This window comes from Thunnus maccoyii, chromosome 12 (assembly GCF_910596095.1).
Source record: "Thunnus maccoyii chromosome 12, fThuMac1.1, whole genome shotgun sequence".
In the NCBI taxonomy this organism is placed as follows: Eukaryota; Metazoa; Chordata; class Actinopteri; order Scombriformes; family Scombridae; genus Thunnus; species Thunnus maccoyii.
The window spans coordinates 27,622,074-27,642,283 of NC_056544.1; the positions used below are offsets into that span (position 1 = coordinate 27,622,074).

The following is a 20,210-nucleotide window of genomic DNA, read 5'->3' on the forward strand; positions in this document are numbered from 1 at the left end:
AAATCACCAAATCAGTGTTGACTGAGATGTCTAAAACATCACCTTCCTTTAAGACAACCACAAGGTATGATACCTGAAGGCGTTGTGAGGATAATACGATAAACAGACTCTGACAGTTTGTTTTTTGTCGTAGTTTTTCATGAGCTGTGATTTTCCTCGGGCCAGGGACTCAGAAGAAAGAGAGTTTTTCAGCGAGGAGAATGTTTGGCCTTGCTTTGTCTCGACGGTGATAATTGCAGCTCCCTTCCTCTTTCACTGCCGTGGATCAGATTGGGTCATGACTGGTCATATTCTGAATCACCCATTGTGATTGTTAAACTTACTGTCTGCTTGTGTCTTTTCTCTGTTTCTGTCGCTTCCTGTCTTTGCATTTCTCACTCTTCCTCTTCTGTGACTTTAATTCTCTTTTTCTGTTTTTTTCCATTTGCTTTTTCCTCTCTCTGGTCTTCTTGTCTGCACTCTGAGCAGGTCACCGTCTCAATACAATTCACCCCCAAAACATCCTGACCAATATTTCACATGTGTCAGATCAAAGTAGTCCATCTTCAACGTTTGTATTTCTCGGGACGAAGGAAGAAAAGGATGCATTTATTTCTTGCAGGCTCTCATGTATTGCTGAAATACTTCAGTAGCTGTATGAAAGTCAAAGCACGAATGAACTTCAGCTTTTTGCAGTTCAAACAAGAACCACAAAATCCGCATTTGCATGTTCGTCTGGGAGAAAATCACTCTGTGGTCGGCTGGTAATGTCTGGCAGACAAACGTCATGCTTCTTTCTTTTGTAAAGTGAATTAGCTGACCTGAAATCAAAGGAGCTTCATCCCGTAAAGGAATGTTAATGTTTGTTTTCTGCGATTCACTGAAGGTTAAAAAGAGGCAAAATGCCAACTTTCATCTGGAGGCAGCAGACGGTGTTTTTGAACTGTCAGTAATTACTTTTTCAACATGGGACTGAAAAATGTAAATAGATTAAAGGTTATACTACGGCACATGAGAATATAAATGACTGAAGAATTAACAGAAATGCAAATGGGTTATATTAATATTACGCTTACAGCCAAAAGACGTCTGAACACATCCCTATGTGTTTACACACTCATCTTTCACAGCATTAGTCAGTTTTTCTTTGTTTGTTTCTCTGCTTCCCTAATTAAGCTGCAGCTGCAGGCGAGAGCTTTTTTTATTACACAAACAACTAGCAAGTGAAATGTGACTTAATTTCATATGCGGGCAGAAATCCTGGTTTCCAGTTGTAGCGGTGTTTTCTTTTAATCTAATCAGGGTCAGATACAGAGTCCACAAATTCTGCACCACCAGGAGTATACTGTTACTTTGGTGAAAATACAAAATCAAGTCATTTATTTCCATGTAACATAAAGTTTTAGCAATAAAACAGTCACATTTGAAGATATTAACTTCAAAGAATATTGTCATATTATCATACCTTTAAAAACCCAACGTCCAGTTGTAGAATGTAAATTTACATTGTAATCAAAGACATCTATCGACTGATTTTATGTGAAAAAAGTCTTATTTTTGACTTAAGATTTGTATATATTTAAAGAATCAGTGTCTAAGATTTAGTGGCATCTAAATCGTCACCCTCCCCTTCCAAGCATGTAGGAGAACCTACAATGTCCATCGAATCCCGCAAAAAATGCAAAAGGCCCTCTCTAGAGTCAGTGTTTGGTTTGTCTGTTCTGGGCTCCTGTAGAAACATGGCGGTGCAACATGGCGGGCTCTGTGGAAGTGGACCGACCATGGATATATAATAAGAGCTGGATAGGGCCGCTCTGCCTTGCAGCCAATTTTTCCCAGTGGCCACTCGCGGTATTGCAGCGAAAAATCCCCCTGCGGCCCCATAGATCACCACTGTAAAAGAGACGCCTTTAAAACTGTTGACAGGACACCTCGAACTGCAAACAACGTCAATTATGACTCTTTCTATTATGAACTTTTGATCCATGGAGGTCTTATGTTTGTAAAACTTTCCTCGAGCTGAGAAAAGCGATTTAAAAATCTGTGATGTCATCACAATGTAAAGTCTATGGACCTAGCGGGAGCTAATGGGCGGGGCCAGCGGGGGAAACACTACTGCGCATATTCAGTGGGCCGCACAACAAACAGCAAACCTGGGAGCTAGAAACTTTTTTTGGCGTATGTGCCAGGCGAGCAATTCCTATAGGACTGAATGGGCGCCATTTTTAGTCCGGTATCTGTCCAATCACAGAAACCAACTGACTGTCAAATATCATACTATATGTTCTTGTGTTCCAAGCAAGAAGAGGACGAGGAAACACTGCAGAAGTTTTAGGTTTAAATATTTTATAATATTTTACGTTGTGAATAATTCTGCAGATTATCTGACTTGAGATGGTTTTGTTTGTTTATTTTCTCTCTCTGTTCTCCTCTGTCACATCGTGTAATGTCAGTTTTAGGAGACAGCGCTGCACATTCACATGCATCTTTCACACAAAAGTCCCTTTTTAAGTTTTCAGACATCAAACTGGTGTCTTCATCTAATAAACATATAATTAGTAAGTTTACTTTTTAGTCATTAAGACACAGGTTTCTTTGACCTTAAAGTGCGGCTTTGTTCAGACATGATGGACCTTTACAGAAAGCACCACAATGCTCACACACTATTCGGTACGTGGTGTACGAGACGGAGAGCAGCGACTAATTAAACGCTCATTCTCCATCTTTTGCTGTGCGTATTTCACGTTGTACTGCTGTAGTCTTTACATTAATCTGACTTGTGTCGTGTTGAAAGCGTTATTTGTTCTGAGCAGGAAGATTATTGTCATGACTTTTAGGTAAAAGTGACTTTTGTTCAGAGACCAACATTTTAAATTGCTTTCAGGGTTACGTAATGAGGTGAATGTCTGAAAGCTGTTTACACGTTTTAAGAGGAGATGTGCTCAGACAGACTGAAGAGGCAGATTGTGTGTTCGAGCTGAGGAGGACGGTGGATTCACACACCGTCCTTTTAGCTTCTTGTCAAACAAACACTCTTTGATTTTCTTCCGTAATGAACTAAAGAGAGGAAATCAAACACAGGAGCTCTTTTTTTCTGAGGAAGCAAGATAACAGGACAGGTCTTTCTTTTTTTTTTTGGTTGATTACAATCTCTTTGTTTCTCTTTCTAAAAGGAAATGATCTGTTCTTTAGCTCTTCATGCCAGATACAAAAGTTTTCTCAACAACAAAACACTTTCTCTCTTCACCCTCCAACACACACAATATAATGAGCTGATGCAAAGCTTCATTCCAGGCACAGAGGCCTTATTGCATCACATCTGCACTGAAACACAAGAGACATACATTTTATGTCCTGATTAATTGCAAAAAGAGGGTAAAAATCAACCGGCCCTTCTTTCTTTTTAAAGCTTCCCTCCTCTTAAGGCGCCTTTAGACTGTGCGACAACAAGAATGATGTAAGTTTATAGTTTAATGTTATACTATAAGAGGTCAGAAAATCTGTGTCAGGCTGTACGATATCAGTTTGAGGCTGTCAGATTGTGCGATGAGCGTGTGGCGAATCGTACCGCTGCGATGTAAATGTAGAAACAAGTGAATGAAAGCAGAGACATGTCATCCATCTGCACCGCTCTGATGTTTTGAAAAAGTAGCACAGTCATACTTTCTTTGCTTTGCTTCATTTTTGGTTCACAATTTTTTGTGGTTCACAACACTGACACGTTTTCCTTGCAGTAAACATTCCTCCTGTTCATACTGGCCATTAAGAAATCCCTTTATATTGTGCTTTCAGTGTAAGTGACGGGGGCCAACACAACCACAGCCCTCCTTTCCGAGCATTTAAAAGTTTATTTTGGAGCTAATGTGAAGCTTCAGCCGTCCAAATGAAGTCGATATCTTTTAAAGTGTCTTTTTAATGCCAAATTGTCTTTTTGTTCCACTGTAGCTGAACAGGAAAACAATGTCCATCAAGACACAAAGAGGGATTTTTTTTTACTAAGAGACTTTAATTGTGGAAGAGATCTACTTTATTTGACTAACTCAGACAGCTGAAGCCTCATATTATCTCCAGATAAACTTTTAAATGCATTTTTGCAAAAAAAACAAGGACTGTGGATTTTGTCCCCCATCACTTACACTGTAAGTGCATTTGGACGAATCTTCTAACGGTCAGTATGAACAGGAGGAATGATTACAGCGAGAAAAACCTGTTTTAATGGTCATATGGACACCAGACTTGAAAAATGGTGAACTTGTCCTTTAACACTGCATTAGGCCACATGGCAGCATACAGTACATACCCTTAACTGGTCGGTATTGCTGGGACCATTTCCATTTGCATCACACAAGACCTATCCTTTAAGGATGCTTTTATTAAAAAATGGCACTATGAAATGTTGTGCTGGCCAGTGCACACTGTGTCAATTCATGTCTTTTTCTGATTGATTGGTTGGTAGTTGTGGGTCGTAGCAGCAGTCACATTGTGAGACTTTGGTCCTAAATTCATAAAAAGTCAGAATTTTGCCTTGTACAGTGAAAAAAGGGTCTTTAATCTGAATTCTGCTTCATTTCACACTTAATCAACAAACAGAGTATCAGTTTAGTCAAACCTCAGAGGCACATTCACACATATCCAAATAACACAGAAAACAACTTGAGGCCTCTAATTCAAACAGTAAAACTAATCACTGTAAATAAGTTGAAGTTTGCACTTGAATGATAAAATCAGGGTATAAACTTTAACGTTTTGTTTTGCAGTGATGCACAAGAGAAGAAAACGGGGCATCACAGTCCTGATTCAGTAACATGTTGACAATTTTCTCTCCAAAGTGTTTTTTTTCCCCTTTTTTTCATTACATTTGTAGAGATATTTTTGTAAAAGTATCAATGAAAGTAAATATTTCAATGTTTTTCTAGTAATCCTGTTGTATTTCTAACCTATTTTTTTACTAAAACACAGTGCAACTACTGTTTGTGACATCAGTCACTGTTAATTCTATTTTATCTGAGATGTCACTTTCATCAATGTTTGTTTCTAGTAAAATGGGGGAAAAGACAAATCATATAAGAGGATAAACAGGCAAATTATATCATCAATAAATCATAATCATCAGTCATTTCAAATCATACTTCCCATTTTTTTCCCTTTTTTGGTTTGTTTTTAATATTTTTCTATAATTTTGTTGCTTTTTTACCAAGTTAATTATTTTGTTCACCTATTTTTTGGCCTAAATATGTCTAATTGTCTAGTACTTTCGTCTAATTGGAGACTAAAATGTCAAATCATCTCTCCGTATTTCATTTTCGGAACTGCTTTTATTTCCCGAGTAAAAGGAATCAGACCTGGTTAATTGGTGCCGACACATTACATGACATTTCACAACACAGACTGGGAGCAGGAAAGAAGGTCATAGAGAGTGCAGACCAGCTTTACTGTACGACTACAGACCGGAAAAAAGAAAAACGTAGTAATATACTGTGAGAGAGAATCACTTGCTTTAAGTGATACAAACACAGCAAGAACAAATCAGCTTCCTTTTTTCATGAAAATATTTAAAGGTAGATGGTAAAATATTTGTATCTGTCCCCTAACAAATCATTATGTAAGTTAAGAGCTCGTCGGTTTTCAGATGTGTGTGATTATTTCATGTCATCTGACATCACAGGACAGTTTTTGATTCAAATTTGAAAATGTAATGAGTGATTATATATACACCAAACATGTACGGATGTATCTGAAAAGTTTATATTTCATGTATAGAATGAGAAAAATAAGTGAAATCCTACTAATCCTGCTAATGTTTGTTTACGTAGCCTCGGGAGCTGCCATAAATCTGCCGAAAAGCAGCTTCTGGAAACTGGCCAATCAGAAGAGAGTAGGCTCATCAGGAGGCGGGTCTTAAAGAGACAGGAGCTAAAACGGCCTGTTAGAGACAGAGGCTGAACTGAGGGGCTGCATAAAGAGCCAGTATAAGATAAATAAGGAGCTTTTTGAACTGTAAATCATGCAAAGATACTCCAGTAAAGCAAATATAAAGTAAATACGGACCTGGAAATGTGCATAATAGAAAGAAAACCTTACACCTCCACCTCGTCAACTGAAATACAATTATCTATCATCAGATAGGTGAAGTCCAAGTGAGAAGTGAAAATCCTGATTTGTCTGTTGTCCTTGAAAAAGTGCTTTTTTTTCCTGTTTTTCATAGAAGATATCTCAATTGTGAAAATATTAAACTTCTGCTCCTGTGTTTTGGCTCTTTGCTGTCGAGTAACTGCTTTGCTGTTTACTTGTTTGGCTCATTTTGGGTCACAAATGGCACCGCTGAATTACCCTTTGTGCTGTCTTGCCTTTATCTCTCTTTTATTCACTTACTCCCAGCGAGCTTTGCTGGCAGCGAAGTCAGCCAATATTGCCAGATCTGCAGCCATAAACAACAATAAGGATCATAATGTTTGACACTTGAAATGCTGTGTGTAATGAGTAATTTCCGCCTCCTCAAAATGACACTGGAGTGAGCGAGGACAGCAGTCCTCGCTCGGTGAATTAAATTCCTCCGTCCTCTCATCTCTCTCCCACAGAGACACTAGTGAAAGCAGCCCGTGTTGATAAATCTGTAGCCTCTGATTTTAGGAGTGATATGCAGTGCCCCACCTTTGTAAAAAATTAACTTAAGGGCTTTTTTTGCCCTCATGAAATATGTTTCGGAAGCATTTTGGATAATTTCCAGGGCATTTATTCCAAATTATGAGACATGCCTTAGTTCTATATTGCATGACAGAGCAACATTCAATCACTCTTATTAAAAAAAAAGTGAAGGGAGCAATCAAACTTATAATGCAAGAACATTTTTTGGGTAAAAATACTAATTTAATATTTTGTTTTCAAAAGTATAAACAGTAAACACATTACGTAACAACATCACAGTTCAGCATCTCAACATTGCTGATTGTCCCTGTTCCTGCTGAAACTGTCTACTGTTCCCCAACAGGGGTTTTTTTTGGAGGAGGTGGCCTGACAGTATAGCAGAGTGTCTCCTCCAGATGTCGTGTCGGTTGCTATCCGGTCCATCCTCCAACCCGCAGTCGTTGACAGCTTCGGTAGCTTTTTTAAGCACAGGGCAGACGGGGAGAGGGTCAGCTACTGTCCAGATTTCTAACATACTTTCATTTCGAAATGATTGTGACTCAGCTGGAAGTGTGACAGGTTTTTTCGAATTAAAATACACTCCATGTTGGTCATGTTACCATTAGTAGCATTAGTAGTTCATCTCCAGCACTGGTCCGCAAACACCAGACTGGTATTTTGCCTTTTTATGAGGGAGTCTGTGAATCACTCATTATTCTTGTGTATCATGGCCTGTTTTTCAGTTCAGCAAAAGTGGTAAAATCTTAAGTATATCCATTCAGAATGAAACAAATCTGTGTTAATCATAAATGTAAGGAGGCAAATAATGGCCATAAGGATGTGAATCTCATAAACAACTGAAATTTAATCACTACTGAATTAATTAATGTTTTACTTTGAAAGCCATATGTCTGAATTCCCCTCTTTGAAATGTTCACTTGTCAATTTCAAGCCCTGTAATTTCAAAAAAACGTAATTACAGTATATAATGTTGACAATTTCAGATAGAAAATTCTATACCCAATATTCAGCAACGATGTTCAAATTGCTCAAATTCAATAAGCTCAATTCAGACCTAAAAATCAGTTGCTTAAATTCGGCCTGGTCAAATTCAGAATCTAGGATTCCTTAAAGTTTTTAAGTGATCCAAGCCTCAATTAAATTAGTTGTGTTAAAACAACAGTCAGGAGCCCAAATGAACATTGAAATTGTTTTTTTCTTGCTGTAATCATTCTTCCTGTTCTGACCATTAGAGGATCCCTTCATAATGCAGTTTCAATGTACGTGATGGAAATCCACAGCAAAAATGTATTTAAAGGTTTATTTGAAGCTAATATGAGGCTTCAGCGTCCAAATGAGTCAAATCAAGTCAATATCCCTGTTTTTTTATGATCCTTCCACTGCAGCTGAACAGTAAAACACTGTCTGTCGAGACACAAAGAGGGACATTTTTACAAAAAAAAAAGACTAAATGTGGCAGATATCCACTTGATTTGACTAACTCAGACAGCTGAAACCTCATATTATCTTCAGATAAACTTTTAAATACAGTACTGTGCAAAAGTTTTAGGGCACTTTAGATGCTTAGATTCTAATGCATTATGCAATACCATCAGGGAGGCATCTGATTGGTCCCAAATTCATTCTGCCATCTTCAGCGACATAAAGAGCAAGGAGTCCTGCAACAGATGGTCTGGCCCCCACAGAGCCCTGGTCTCAACATCATGGAGTCAGTCTGGGATTAACATGAAGAGACAGAAGCAGCTGAGACGCCGAAATCCACAGAAGAACTACTGCGGCGACTTCTCCGAGACGCAGGAACCAACCGACCTGCCGAGTACCTGAAACACTGTGTGCAGGTGAACCGAGGAGAACTGCTGCTGCTCACAACAAATAATGATTTAATTTAGGTTTCTTCTGTTTACTGAAATCTGTATATAGTTAACTGATAAATAAAAACTAGTCATGGCATTATTTCTGAAAGCATCCTCACTTTACTTTTAGTGCCTAAAACATTTGCACAGTAGTGTACATTTTTGCTCAAAACGAGGACTGTGGATTTTGTCCCCCATCACTTACATTGAAACTGCATTATAAAGGGATCTTCTAATGGCCAGTATGAACAAGAGGAATGATTACAGCCGGAAAAACCTGTTTCAATGGTCATATGCAGCCTGGTCGCCAGAATAAAACGTTGGTACTGTATGTTTCTGGAAACTACAGAAACGTTGAATATCTACGTTTCAACACGTGAAATACGTAGCATATTAACATTTCAACAACACGTATTATATCAACATTTCTAAAGTGATGTAGTTCACATGTGATCTATATGAGTTGATCTTTCCTATATAGGAGGAGGAGGGGCAGGTGGATGGTTAGTAAGTAGAGAGCACGGTTCGCGACCACCTCAAAACCGAAACCAGTGTCCGCTTCCCGTTTCGACTGATAAAAGCGGGTGTTTTTAGCGAGACGTCAAGACATCTGCAGCCGTTTTTCTGGCGAGAAAACCGGCTTTTTTTAGTGAGACATCGGCCTTTTTTTTTTTTTTAATTTTATTTTATTTTAACCCAAACCATGATCTTTCTCTAACCCTAACCAAGTGGTCTTTGTGCCTAAACCTAACCAGACCTTAACCACAGCGTTGTCACACCATAAAACATTATTATTCAATGGGTAGAAATGTTAATATGCTACATTTGTAGAAATGTTGATATGATACGTATTTCACGTGTTGAAACGTATATATTCAACGTTTCTGTGGTTTGCAGAAACATTCAATGCCAACGTTTTCTTCTGGCAACTGGGTTGTCATATGGACACCAGACACTGTAAGTGCATTTGGACGGATCTTCAAATGGTCAGTATGAACAGGAGGAATGATTACAGCAAGAAAAACCTGTTTTAATGGTCATATGGACACCAGACTTGAAAAATGGTGAACTTGACCTTTAACTCTGCATTAGGCCACATGGCAGCATACAGTACATACCCTTAACTGGTCGGTATTGCTGGGACCATTTGCATTTGCACATTTTATTTTTGCATTGAGGGAACTAAAACAACATAACGTTATCACTGATTTTTGGTCACGAGGAGTTAAAAAAAAAAAGGATTTACTCCTGATATTTCTGAGATATTCTTCTCCTGGACTGACACACAAACTGAGTGACTGCCACTGTCATAAGAGTGATAATTAAAATATAATAATAACCTCCCTGCTCTTCTCTCTCTCTCTCTCTGTGTTTCTGCAGCTGGTCTTCTATATGGTCGTGCAGACGTTGTACACTCTGGGTCACAGTCTGTCTTTGATCGCGCTCACCACAGGAAGCGCCATCCTCTGTCTGTTCCGGTGAGACTAAATATTCAAACGTTATTACGCAACATAAAACCTCAGGGGACCCCTGTGAGGAAGCTGGGTGCTCACGATACAAAAAAAACAAACTGTAATAAGAAACAGAAACGATACTGAATCTTAGTGGCTGGTGTTCATTTCACGCTCAGTTTTTAGGTCTTTGTTTCTCGTGTTTTTTTATCTTCGTGCTCTGATTGACACGTCAGCAGAGTCTGAGGATAAGCTGTCAGTTTAATTTGGTTTTAAATGAACAAGCACTGGAAATTAACTAAATTTTCATTTCACAGCTTTATCAACTAATTGTCAACAGATGTTTGTGTGTGTGTGTGTGTGTGTGTGTGTGTCAGCTTCTCAGTTTATGGGTAAAATGGGTTTAGTTTTATTCATTTTTGTTAATTTAAATGATCTTTATTGAAGCTTTTTTTAAAAAAAAAAAAAAAGCTGTTGGGATTAGTTTCTGAACTCAGATGGATAAATATGCATAAATTACACATCTGTGAGAAGATATTTTAATCGAGACATAAGAAAAAACTTTTCTAAGGCCGTGTTTGACTCGACACAATTGAGTTTGAGTAAAAAAAAAAAAAAAAGTCACAAACTCTTGACAGCAGTGATTGAGATTATCATTGTGTGTGCCTGATGATGGTTAATCCTCTTAAATTCTTCCTCTTCCGCGAGTATCAAAACTCTACGTATGCATTCGGCTTTCCTGGTTTTATTGCACTGATCCCTGAGTGAGAGCTTATTATACATCCACTTGAAAAGTGACTGAAACTTGATTGGAAGCTGGTGTTCTCCATGAGGAAAGAAACCTGTACAGTATGTCATATGGATACAGTTATTAATAGTAACAGCAGATGTATCATCCTTAATTTTGATGGGGAATTGTAGTATATAACAGTAATACAAACTATTACACTCCTTGTAAGCACAATTTTGTGGAATAAAATCCTTATGATTAAAAGAATGCATCAAATGATAATTAAAAAACAAAAATAAATAAAAGAAAGTTAAAATAATATGCAATTTAAGACAGAAAAATGATAAAAATGGATATTTATGATATTAAAAGCCAATTGCCAAATTAATAGTTTACAGGTAAAATGTAAAAGCTTAAAGAGGAAACAAAATCAGAGGAGACACATAAAAATAGAGACAGTAGTTGAATGCAAGGTCAAATAAATATGTTTTTTAATGTCCTTGAAAAAAAGCCTCTGCCATCTCGAGGTAAAGTATTTCATACTTCGGAGGCCTCGGGGGAAAGAATTCCAGATCCCCAATTTTCTTTTGGTCGCGGTTTCAGATATCCAGCAGATTAGCGGAGGATAAAGTGATGCTGCATGATGGAGCTAAAGCAGACGTTGCTGAAAAAAAAAAAAAAAAGTTCTGCATTTGAATAAAACTCCTGCATCTGCCTGTGTTACTAGAGGTACTGGTGAGAAGATGAAATACAATCCAGGAAGTCACGTTGAGTTTAAGATTTATGAGTTTGCAAGGCTTAACACTGCAGAACGGTTGATAATACCGTATTGGCCCGAATATAAGACGACCCTGATTATAAGACGATTTCCCTTTTTTTTCCCCGACACTTGTTTTTGGAAGAAGACTTTTTGACGATACAACACACTTTCAACTTTGTGTGAAAGTTTCCCTCAGATACTATTAATGTAAGGAGAAGAGAGTCCTCATACTTGAAGCCTTTTCTGAAAAATAAGTAAAAAATCTTCTATTAAAGCAGACTCAACATACTCACTCTCTCCTCTCAGGCTCTATGAAGCGGTCAAAATACTTTTTTTTTCTATTTTTCATTTCACCATCTTCATCTTTTTCTCTTTTTTTTTTCTCTTTTGTCATTTTCTGTGACAGCAGTAATTGCTTGGCTGCTTGACACATTCGGATGACAGTTCGTTTGTGCGGTAAAGACGTCAGAAGATGCTTTAAACTAATTTTCACTCGTCACGTAGCAGAAAAAACATGCTCGACGAGCCTTCAGAAACTCCTGCAGGTTCAACTAAGTGAATGCATCAGTCTCAGTAGGAGCTGGCCTCTATTCAAAAGGAAAATCTGATGTTGTGAACATTTAACTGTCAAGTCCTTGACCCCTAATTTTTTAAAAGTAATTTCAAGAGGAAAATATTTGGGCCAATCAGTACTATGAAGGAAGATTTTTCCACTCTGGAAAGTCGGCAACATTTAATTTCTCAACAATTGCACCTATATCAATGTCACTGCCTTGCAGCAAAAGTTGAGCCAGGTTTAGCTTTTACTGTTGGATGAACCTGTATTTTTTCATCTGGGCGCTCTGCATCGGGACCCTACTGTGCCCGAGCCTCATTGAAATGAATGAGGAGGTTGCGTTTTTTGATCCAGCGCTATTGTTGGTCTGAACATGGCCTTAATGAGACAATAAATCCAAGTATTTGTATAAATCAAATCCGGAAGTCAGTGCAAAACTGACCTTGCATACTCTATCCTTTTTTAAGAAAGCATATATTTTCAACGGTTTTCTACATTCACACAAAAATAAAAACTGAACAGCAAATTCATCGTTTTACAGTATTTGCATGAAAACAGTAAAGCAGTGGAAGGCAAATAGCGGCAACATTTGGTCCCTGAAGAAACCTGAACTTTTCACTTTCATAGATTACATCAAAACATTTTACAAATCAACTATCAGTAGATAGAAAATCTACAATTGCATATCTAGCTGATCTCTAGCTGCAACACAGATGAAACATAATTCTGTTGGTCCTGCTTGCTGTTGGATACAGCCCTAAAAGAAACAGTTTAATATATGAAATATATTCTTAAATGAATTAATAGAAATAAACCCCATCTGTGAAACTTGAATTGTGTGAAGCTTTTGAATGACAAAGCTAATTTTCCAACACTTGTATGTTTTATATCTGTGCAGGAAGCTCCACTGCACCAGGAACTACATTCACCTCAACCTCTTCTTCTCCTTCATCCTGAGAGCCGTGGCCGTGTTGGTGAAAGATGACATCCTCTTCAGCCGCAGCACACAGTGCTCCCATCAGCCATCGCTGGTGAGGTCACCACCTCTGTCCTCAGTCAGCTGAGTCGTGTCCCGAGGGAAACGAGCGAGGCGGCACACAGAGAGAGAGCGGGCAGCAACACACTCGCGTGTTAACAGCACAACTGTCACAAAAGGACATTTCCAATGTGACGTTCCCAGCAACTGTTTTTAATATGACATTTAAATTAGGTTTACATAAATTAGACTTTAAATTTTTTGTCTTAAACGTATTTAATTTTGCAAATGTCTCATAAACATGACAAAAGCGTGAAACTCATTTATTGTGACATTTACAGCTGTTTTCTACACTGATAACTAAATTTAATTTAGTTGATGAATCTATGTTGTCTCATTTAGCATTTAGGATGAGGAACTTCTCTCCTGCAATATATTCATTGTTTGAATAACAGTCTAAGTATGTCCCTGACATCTGGTAACAAAACCAAAACTTTTATTAAAATGTAATTTCCAGGTTTTAGTGGGAACAAAACAAGCCAAACTTCTCACACTCATAGAGGAATAGTCATCTGCTCTAGGCTTGTAATATGCCTCTGAAAGGTTTGTGCAGGATAGCAGCCAGTCAGCCTTGAATTACGGAAATTACAATGGATTCCAATGCAAATCCAGAGTCACGACTACAAAAAAAAAAGCATTAAAATGTCTGTTGAAATTTCTCAAAGCGCTTCTGCAGCATTATCCGTTTCAACTGTATTGATCTGAATGTTCATTATGTTCAGAACAATCATCGATGTGCCAGTGCGCTGCTATGAATACACTATTTATAACTATTACCTTCAGAGCTATGACAACAGGCAACAAAGGCAACATAGGAGTAGTCAGTGAAACTACATATTGAGTGCATTTACTTGCACATGACTTTCCTGGTTTTGATCATATTCTGAATATGGTGTTTACATGGAACATGAGAAACCTGGTTATTCAGCTCCCTGTTTACATGATTCTAACAGTATCCAGGTTTCTGATCATCTGTGTCCAGTTGTGACTTGTTTCCTCAACATCTAAGCCAGTAATTTCTCTACCAACAGAAAATGTTAAAGAAACCTTGATAAGGTGTTTATGTGCCATAGTGTCCTGGTTTTTATTGGGAGTACTGTTGATAGGGTAGGATAGGGTTTCTGAGACTAGGATACCACACATAACTGGCATACTCCAAAAACCATAACCAGGATATGCATGTGAAGGCACTCATAGTGTTTGGAAAGTACTGAACTTGCAGATCAGTAGGGGAGACGTGGGTTATATTAAAACTGTAGTTTAAGAAGTGTTTTGTTTTTTTTTCTTAGTCGCTGCCATCCTACAGCTGACTAAAGCTGCCATCCTCCACTCTTCAGAGCAAACATTCAAGCCTACAGAATATGAGTCTCTGATACTCAGAAAATAGGTTTTGGGATGAGTTTTGAGCTTGTCAAAATATAATACTGTGTAAAATTAACTAAATCATCTGATCAAAGATTAAGTGCCGGGATCAGACTACACGATGGAGCTAAATCATGGCCTGACCCGAAAGACGTGGGGTGTTAGAGACAAAACTGAGCGTTGGTGTGAAAAATACTCACTTTAACCTGTGAAATGTGTCACTGTGAAATATAGCTCACAGTATCAGAGACCAGAATCTTGGATTTCTACTGACAGTAGCTGAGCGTGGAGGGTCACTTGTAAAGGTAATGAAATATCAAAGGATTGGCTTATCATTTTAATGTGCAGAGTTGTGCAGGGATGATGATTTGTTCTGCTAATGTGTCCTTGAGAGAAGGAATGTGTTTTAGGAAGCCCACTCCTCTCTTTCCATTCTGGCTTAGGCTCAGATAAAGTAACATCCTGGTCTTGGAGTAAACAGGACAGGTTAAGGGGTCAAAGGCCACATATAGGTTAGGGTTCTTGCCCTCCTGTGTCCTTGGGAGACGTGGCTCTTATCTAGCATACATGGGCATGTAAATGTATACCTCGTGGATGTTTGCCATTGGCTGTAATCATATAAGCTGATACGTTGACCAATCACAGATCATTTCTCTGTTCCTTCTGCAACTATAATAGAATAGGTTTGCTCTTTGTTCAGTGATACGAACTGATGCAAATCTTTATGTGTTCTGTCTCCTTATAGTACAGGAATATTTTTTTAATCTTCAACCCAGCAGTGTTTTGTCTATTATTTCATATGTGTGTTTAGTGTTGTCAGACAATTTCCACAACACACTCTTGACCTTTGAAACAGCAGTTTGATAAAAAAAAAAAAAAATCTTTTGGGGATTTTTCTGAACTTTGAGCCGCATCTCGTGGCCTTGATGTTGATAAAAGCCAAGAGATTTGGCTGAAAGCTTTGAAAAAAAAAGTGGACATTGTGATTACAAGTTTTTGACTAGCATATCAGATTTTTTTTTTGCTTTTGCTTTTACCTAGCTTGACAGCTTTTACAATGTGCTCTGTGACACAACATGGCATTGAAAGAAATCAGTCCTGGGCGCTGACCTTTCCCATCAACTCCATACAAGCTGTGAAAGACAGCAAGGCTCATATCTCTCAGTCAAGTCAAAAAAATGTACGACTCCTGTGACCACCTAATCTGACACAGTGATCATCTGAAAAGGCAAAAACATTATGTAGTCCCATGACCCAAGCATAAGAAGCTGACGAAACATATTTAACTGTTTTTTGATGTTCAAAAAGCATTGATGTTTGATCTTTCTTAGTTATACTACAACTTCCTCCTCTACTTGCCCTCATTTGCTCACATCTAAAGAGTGGAAACATCTGTGTAATAATTGCAGGGATTCTGTCAGGGCACTCTGACCTTTATACTCCCTTCTGCTCCCAGCTCGTAATGCTGTCATCTACAAATTAAAGCTTAGCCTCCCGGTGAACTTGCCGATCGCCCCAGTGTAAAAAGGGGAATGTATACCCACATATCACAATAATTAGCATAATTGGCTGATTAACCCACAGTGTCCCTGTAGATAGATGTAGGGGACTGTACCAACACTACAGTCATATACAGCCCTGCAAGGACAAACAACAGGATGTTGATATGAGAAAATGACTTAAAGGTTAATTCCATGTCATCGGTAATGCTGTCACAGAATTGCGTTTTGTGACATTTAATATTCTTTAACATTTACAGGTTAGATACAAAGTCTATAACCTAGTTAAGATCTTTGACCTTTAAGTAGTTTTCTATCATGCATTTTTGTCCTTTGTGTGTGTTTTCAGGTGGGTTGTAAAGCCAGCCTGGTGTTTTTCCAGTACTTCATCATGGCCAACTTCTTCTGGCTGCTGGTGGAGGGTCTGTACCTCCACACGCTGCTTGTTGTCATCTTCTCCGAGAACAGACACTTCATCGTTTACATGTTCATCGGCTGGGGTATGTAATCACTATTTCACATCTTAATATTGAATCAAATTCTGCCTCGAATGCCTACTGAATTATCATTAAACTTTTTAGCTTCTTAGCCTATTTTAGCTTTGGTTTAACAGCCTACGACACTATCTGCCCAGCACCAAACAGCTGACCGACAAATTTAGCAACTAGCTGCTACAGAGCCAGATTGTTTTCTAAAGAGTTGTTGGAAACCAAAACAGAGCTAAAAGGAGACTTGTCAGGTGGATACTAAAGGTGCTGTCAGATAGCGAGAGGTTGCTGCTGCCGGCTCCATTGTTTTCAATGGAAATATGACTCTCGTGAATGCGCACGTTGGAGTTTATGATGGTCCAACTTTTTCCAACTTGCCACCATGACCACAGAAACTACAGGAAGGAAAACATGAGCTGACTTTACTGGTATCTTTCTCAAATGATACAGATTCTCACCAGCGGAGAACAAAGTCTCAAAGTCTGATGATCCAGTCTGAGACAATAAAAATCTGATATTAGTTAGCAAAACTCACTAGCCTATGTATTACTCACCTTTTCCTCTATTTTAAGCGACTGCATGCTTTATTTAGCTTCGTGATGAGAGTGTACTACACAAACTCGTGGATCGGTCGTAGCCGGGAGCCACGGCGATGACATTCATAACACAGAGCATCGACTTTGTTGAGCAGCAGCCGTGGCGGCAACCACCTGCTGTCTGACAGCTCCAAAAGGATGATAATGTTGCTCTGTGTCTGTTGGATGTGTAAATAGAGAACTGTTTGTTGTTACAACTTTATAAGATGATAGTACTGTTTGGCAAAAATTGTGTCTGTCAGCTTGAGCTGTGTTCAGTGTTTAGCTGTCGGGTAAAAATTGATTAATGCAGCTTTAAACAAAGTGAACCTATTGTTGTGTATTGTATTTTCACCTTTTACAGGAAGCCTTTGATATACTAAACCTCATGACATGATTTGATGTTCATTAATGTTTTAATGCTAAAGAATTAAGTTGCAAAAGATAATTCAAAATGTAAATACGTGTAATTGTGTGGTTCATGTTATGAGCATGCTTGTTTCTTTTATCTAACAGTATTGAGACCAATGTGGTTAAAGTCTGATGATGTTCTATGTTTTCAACAATGAACTGATCTACTGACAAGTATTGCCTGTGTTTGCAGGAATCCCCACAGTGTTCGTCTTTGCGTGGGTGATGACGAGGATCTATCTGGAGGACACGGGGTGAGTGGCGACAACAACCGACCACTCATCAGCATGGAAACATGATTTGTAATTGTTGTTTTTTTAACGTCCTTCAAAACATATCACACAGATTAAATTGGATCACATGAATGCGCATGCCACGTGTCGCCTTCAGTATTAATAATGATGTGTAATTTGTTTTGCATCAAGTGGATATGTGAGCGTACGTGGTTCCATTCTCCTTCACTCTGTGGTATTGTTTATTAGTTTCTCCTTTATGGTGTGATTGGAGAATAGGGAATTTCAATCACATTAGAGAGTGGCACAGAGTGGCAATCAACAGGGACTGTATCTGTTATTTCATCAAGTCCACAAATTGCATTTTATCGATTAGATTTTGTCAGCAGACAACCATATGGGAACTCAGCTTTACAGTATATTAAGACAAATATCCCACATGTCAAAGAGCACCTTATTGGATAATTCAGCTAGTGAGATTTGCATGGAGTAGCATATGAGTCTGGTGCCACAAATCTGCTCGGCTTCTGTTGCACATTATTACAGCTGACACTACAGCTCATTACTGCGAGTCACAGTAAGTGGGCGTATTCTAAAAACGACTCTCTGAAACAACTCTCCAGCAGCAATTACAGAGCAGCAGTCTGATCGCAGAAGACAGCTCCACAGTGTGAGGAAAGTCTTTGGAGTGTGATAATGAAACTTGAGCTTCAAAGTTCATTTTTAACCTTGGGAATAGTAGTTTGAGAAAGGAGTCTTCAGGAGCTTTCAACAATTGAGCAAACTCCATCCGTTGATAAAGACTGTGAGATGCTGTTAAAAGTCCCGGAGAGAGTTAGTAGATGTTGAGTTACGATTATTTGGTCAAAGATGATTTGATTGGTCCACAATTCCAAAAAAATAATAATAATTTGTAGCCTTAAGTCAAGTGTCCATTCAAAGGTTATGCAAATTTTAATTAATTAATTAAAAGTGCGGCAGTCAAAGCTTAAGAAATGGAAAAACATTATGGAAATATGACACTTCTGTTAGTTTTACATATGAATTTGAGGAACGTTACAGTCTCCTCATCGTTTTTTTCTGCCACTGTTTTTAGTCTTGTCAGTGGAGCGAAAGTTTGAGCGATGTTTAAGTCAAATACTTCAAATATATCATCCATTACACTTTGTCACATTTTGTTTTTATCAATGCATCAGATTTTCTTCTGTATAGTCTTTGTTTATTTGCCCCAAACAGCCAATGTACCAACTGAGAAGACCAACAAAGTGTTGTTGTTGGGATATTGTGAGGTGCCACTGATGCTGCATTGTTTTTTTTTTTAACTATGACAATATACTCAGGATAAAACGACCACACAACCAATACTCATTTTTGTTCCTAGCACTCCACTTCTATTGGGTCTGGCCATTACGGCGCTGATATCATGAAGTCTGAACATGTCAAATTACTTAAAAATGGCTTTGGGCCAGACTGAGCCTTGCCTTCTAATTTTTCAGTATAATTTGAAATGTTTGCATGAGAATGTATTGAGTGGCTTCTTGCTTGGTGGTTCCTCTGCTTGTAACTTATTAGATGCTGTTGTGTATTGCACATATTTTATGTTAAATTGGTTACTTTATGGTTTTTGCTGTGCCTTCAGATGCTGGGAGAGAAATGACAACCCCATACCCAACTGGGTGATCAATGGACCAATCGGATTCTCCATCATGGTAAGTTGAGATTCATTACCTCTCGTTTCTCTGCAGGTGTTTCCCATGCTTATCAGAAGCTGCGTTCAAGAAGCATTCAAATGGAAAAATGGAGTATGTTATTAAGGATACAGGTGTTGTTGGGAAACATCCAGTGGTCAAACCTTTGATAACCTGAGAACTTTTATTGCTTTTTGCCATAATTGGACTTCTCTTATGTCTTATTATTTGACCTTCCTATTTCCGTTTTTTCTTTTTCTTTTTTTATTTGGTGCTATTATACAACCTTTGTAAAGCCATATGGATTCTTTATCCCACCTATTTTATATTTTTTTTGTTTTATGCCTTTTTTACTGTTAGTAAATGTAAAAAAAAAACTGACTGTGTGCAGGCCAGTAGTTATTTTGTCATGATGTTAAGTTCAGCAGTTAAAATGTCACAACTCATGCATCAACCAAGTATTTCTACAAAACTAAGAGACTCTTGCCACCTTAAGGGACATCCATTTGCAAAAGTCTGTAAGTTATATGCCCAATATTTCCAGCTGAAGTTACTTGAGGTTCATGACCTTTTTGGAAACCTTTTAAACCCTAATGAATTGTTTAATAAATCCACACACATCACGGAGCACTCTTTCTGGCATCCAGTAACAGCGAGTGTGTTAGCACCCATGTCTCATGTTATTAACTTCACAGGATTTCCTGCTGAGTGTATTCCTTCTCTCCTGCTGAGTGAAGTCCCTCTGTAAGCTGTTTCAACCTTTAACAGTCTCAGCAAGTTACTCTTAACAGGAGCTGCTGCCAGACATATAAATGTAATTTAATGTGAGTTAAAGTTTAAAAGACTACAAATCCAAAAATAACTGTAAAGTTCATCATCTGGTATATTAAGTTCCAAGTGATTTCCTATAAGTATAAAAAGCTAAATTTCTCTACAATTGGAAA

The 20,210-nt window shown here is 38.2% G+C and overlaps 1 protein-coding gene across 6 annotated transcripts in view; it reads left to right on the forward strand.

The window, feature by feature from the left end:
- vipr2 (vasoactive intestinal peptide receptor 2) overlaps positions 1-20,210 on the forward strand; it is a 118,468-nt gene that overhangs the window by 85,824 nt on the left and 12,434 nt on the right. For all 6 annotated transcript variants that reach the window (XM_042429568.1, XM_042429569.1, XM_042429570.1 and 3 more), the window contains 5 exons: positions 9,858-9,955; positions 12,873-13,005; positions 16,221-16,371; positions 17,539-17,599; positions 19,218-19,287. In XM_042429568.1, the coding sequence (XP_042285502.1) occupies positions 9,858-9,955; positions 12,873-13,005; positions 16,221-16,371; positions 17,539-17,599; positions 19,218-19,287 (513 nt within the window). The remainder of the gene's footprint in view (positions 1-9,857; positions 9,956-12,872; positions 13,006-16,220; positions 16,372-17,538; positions 17,600-19,217; positions 19,288-20,210) is intronic.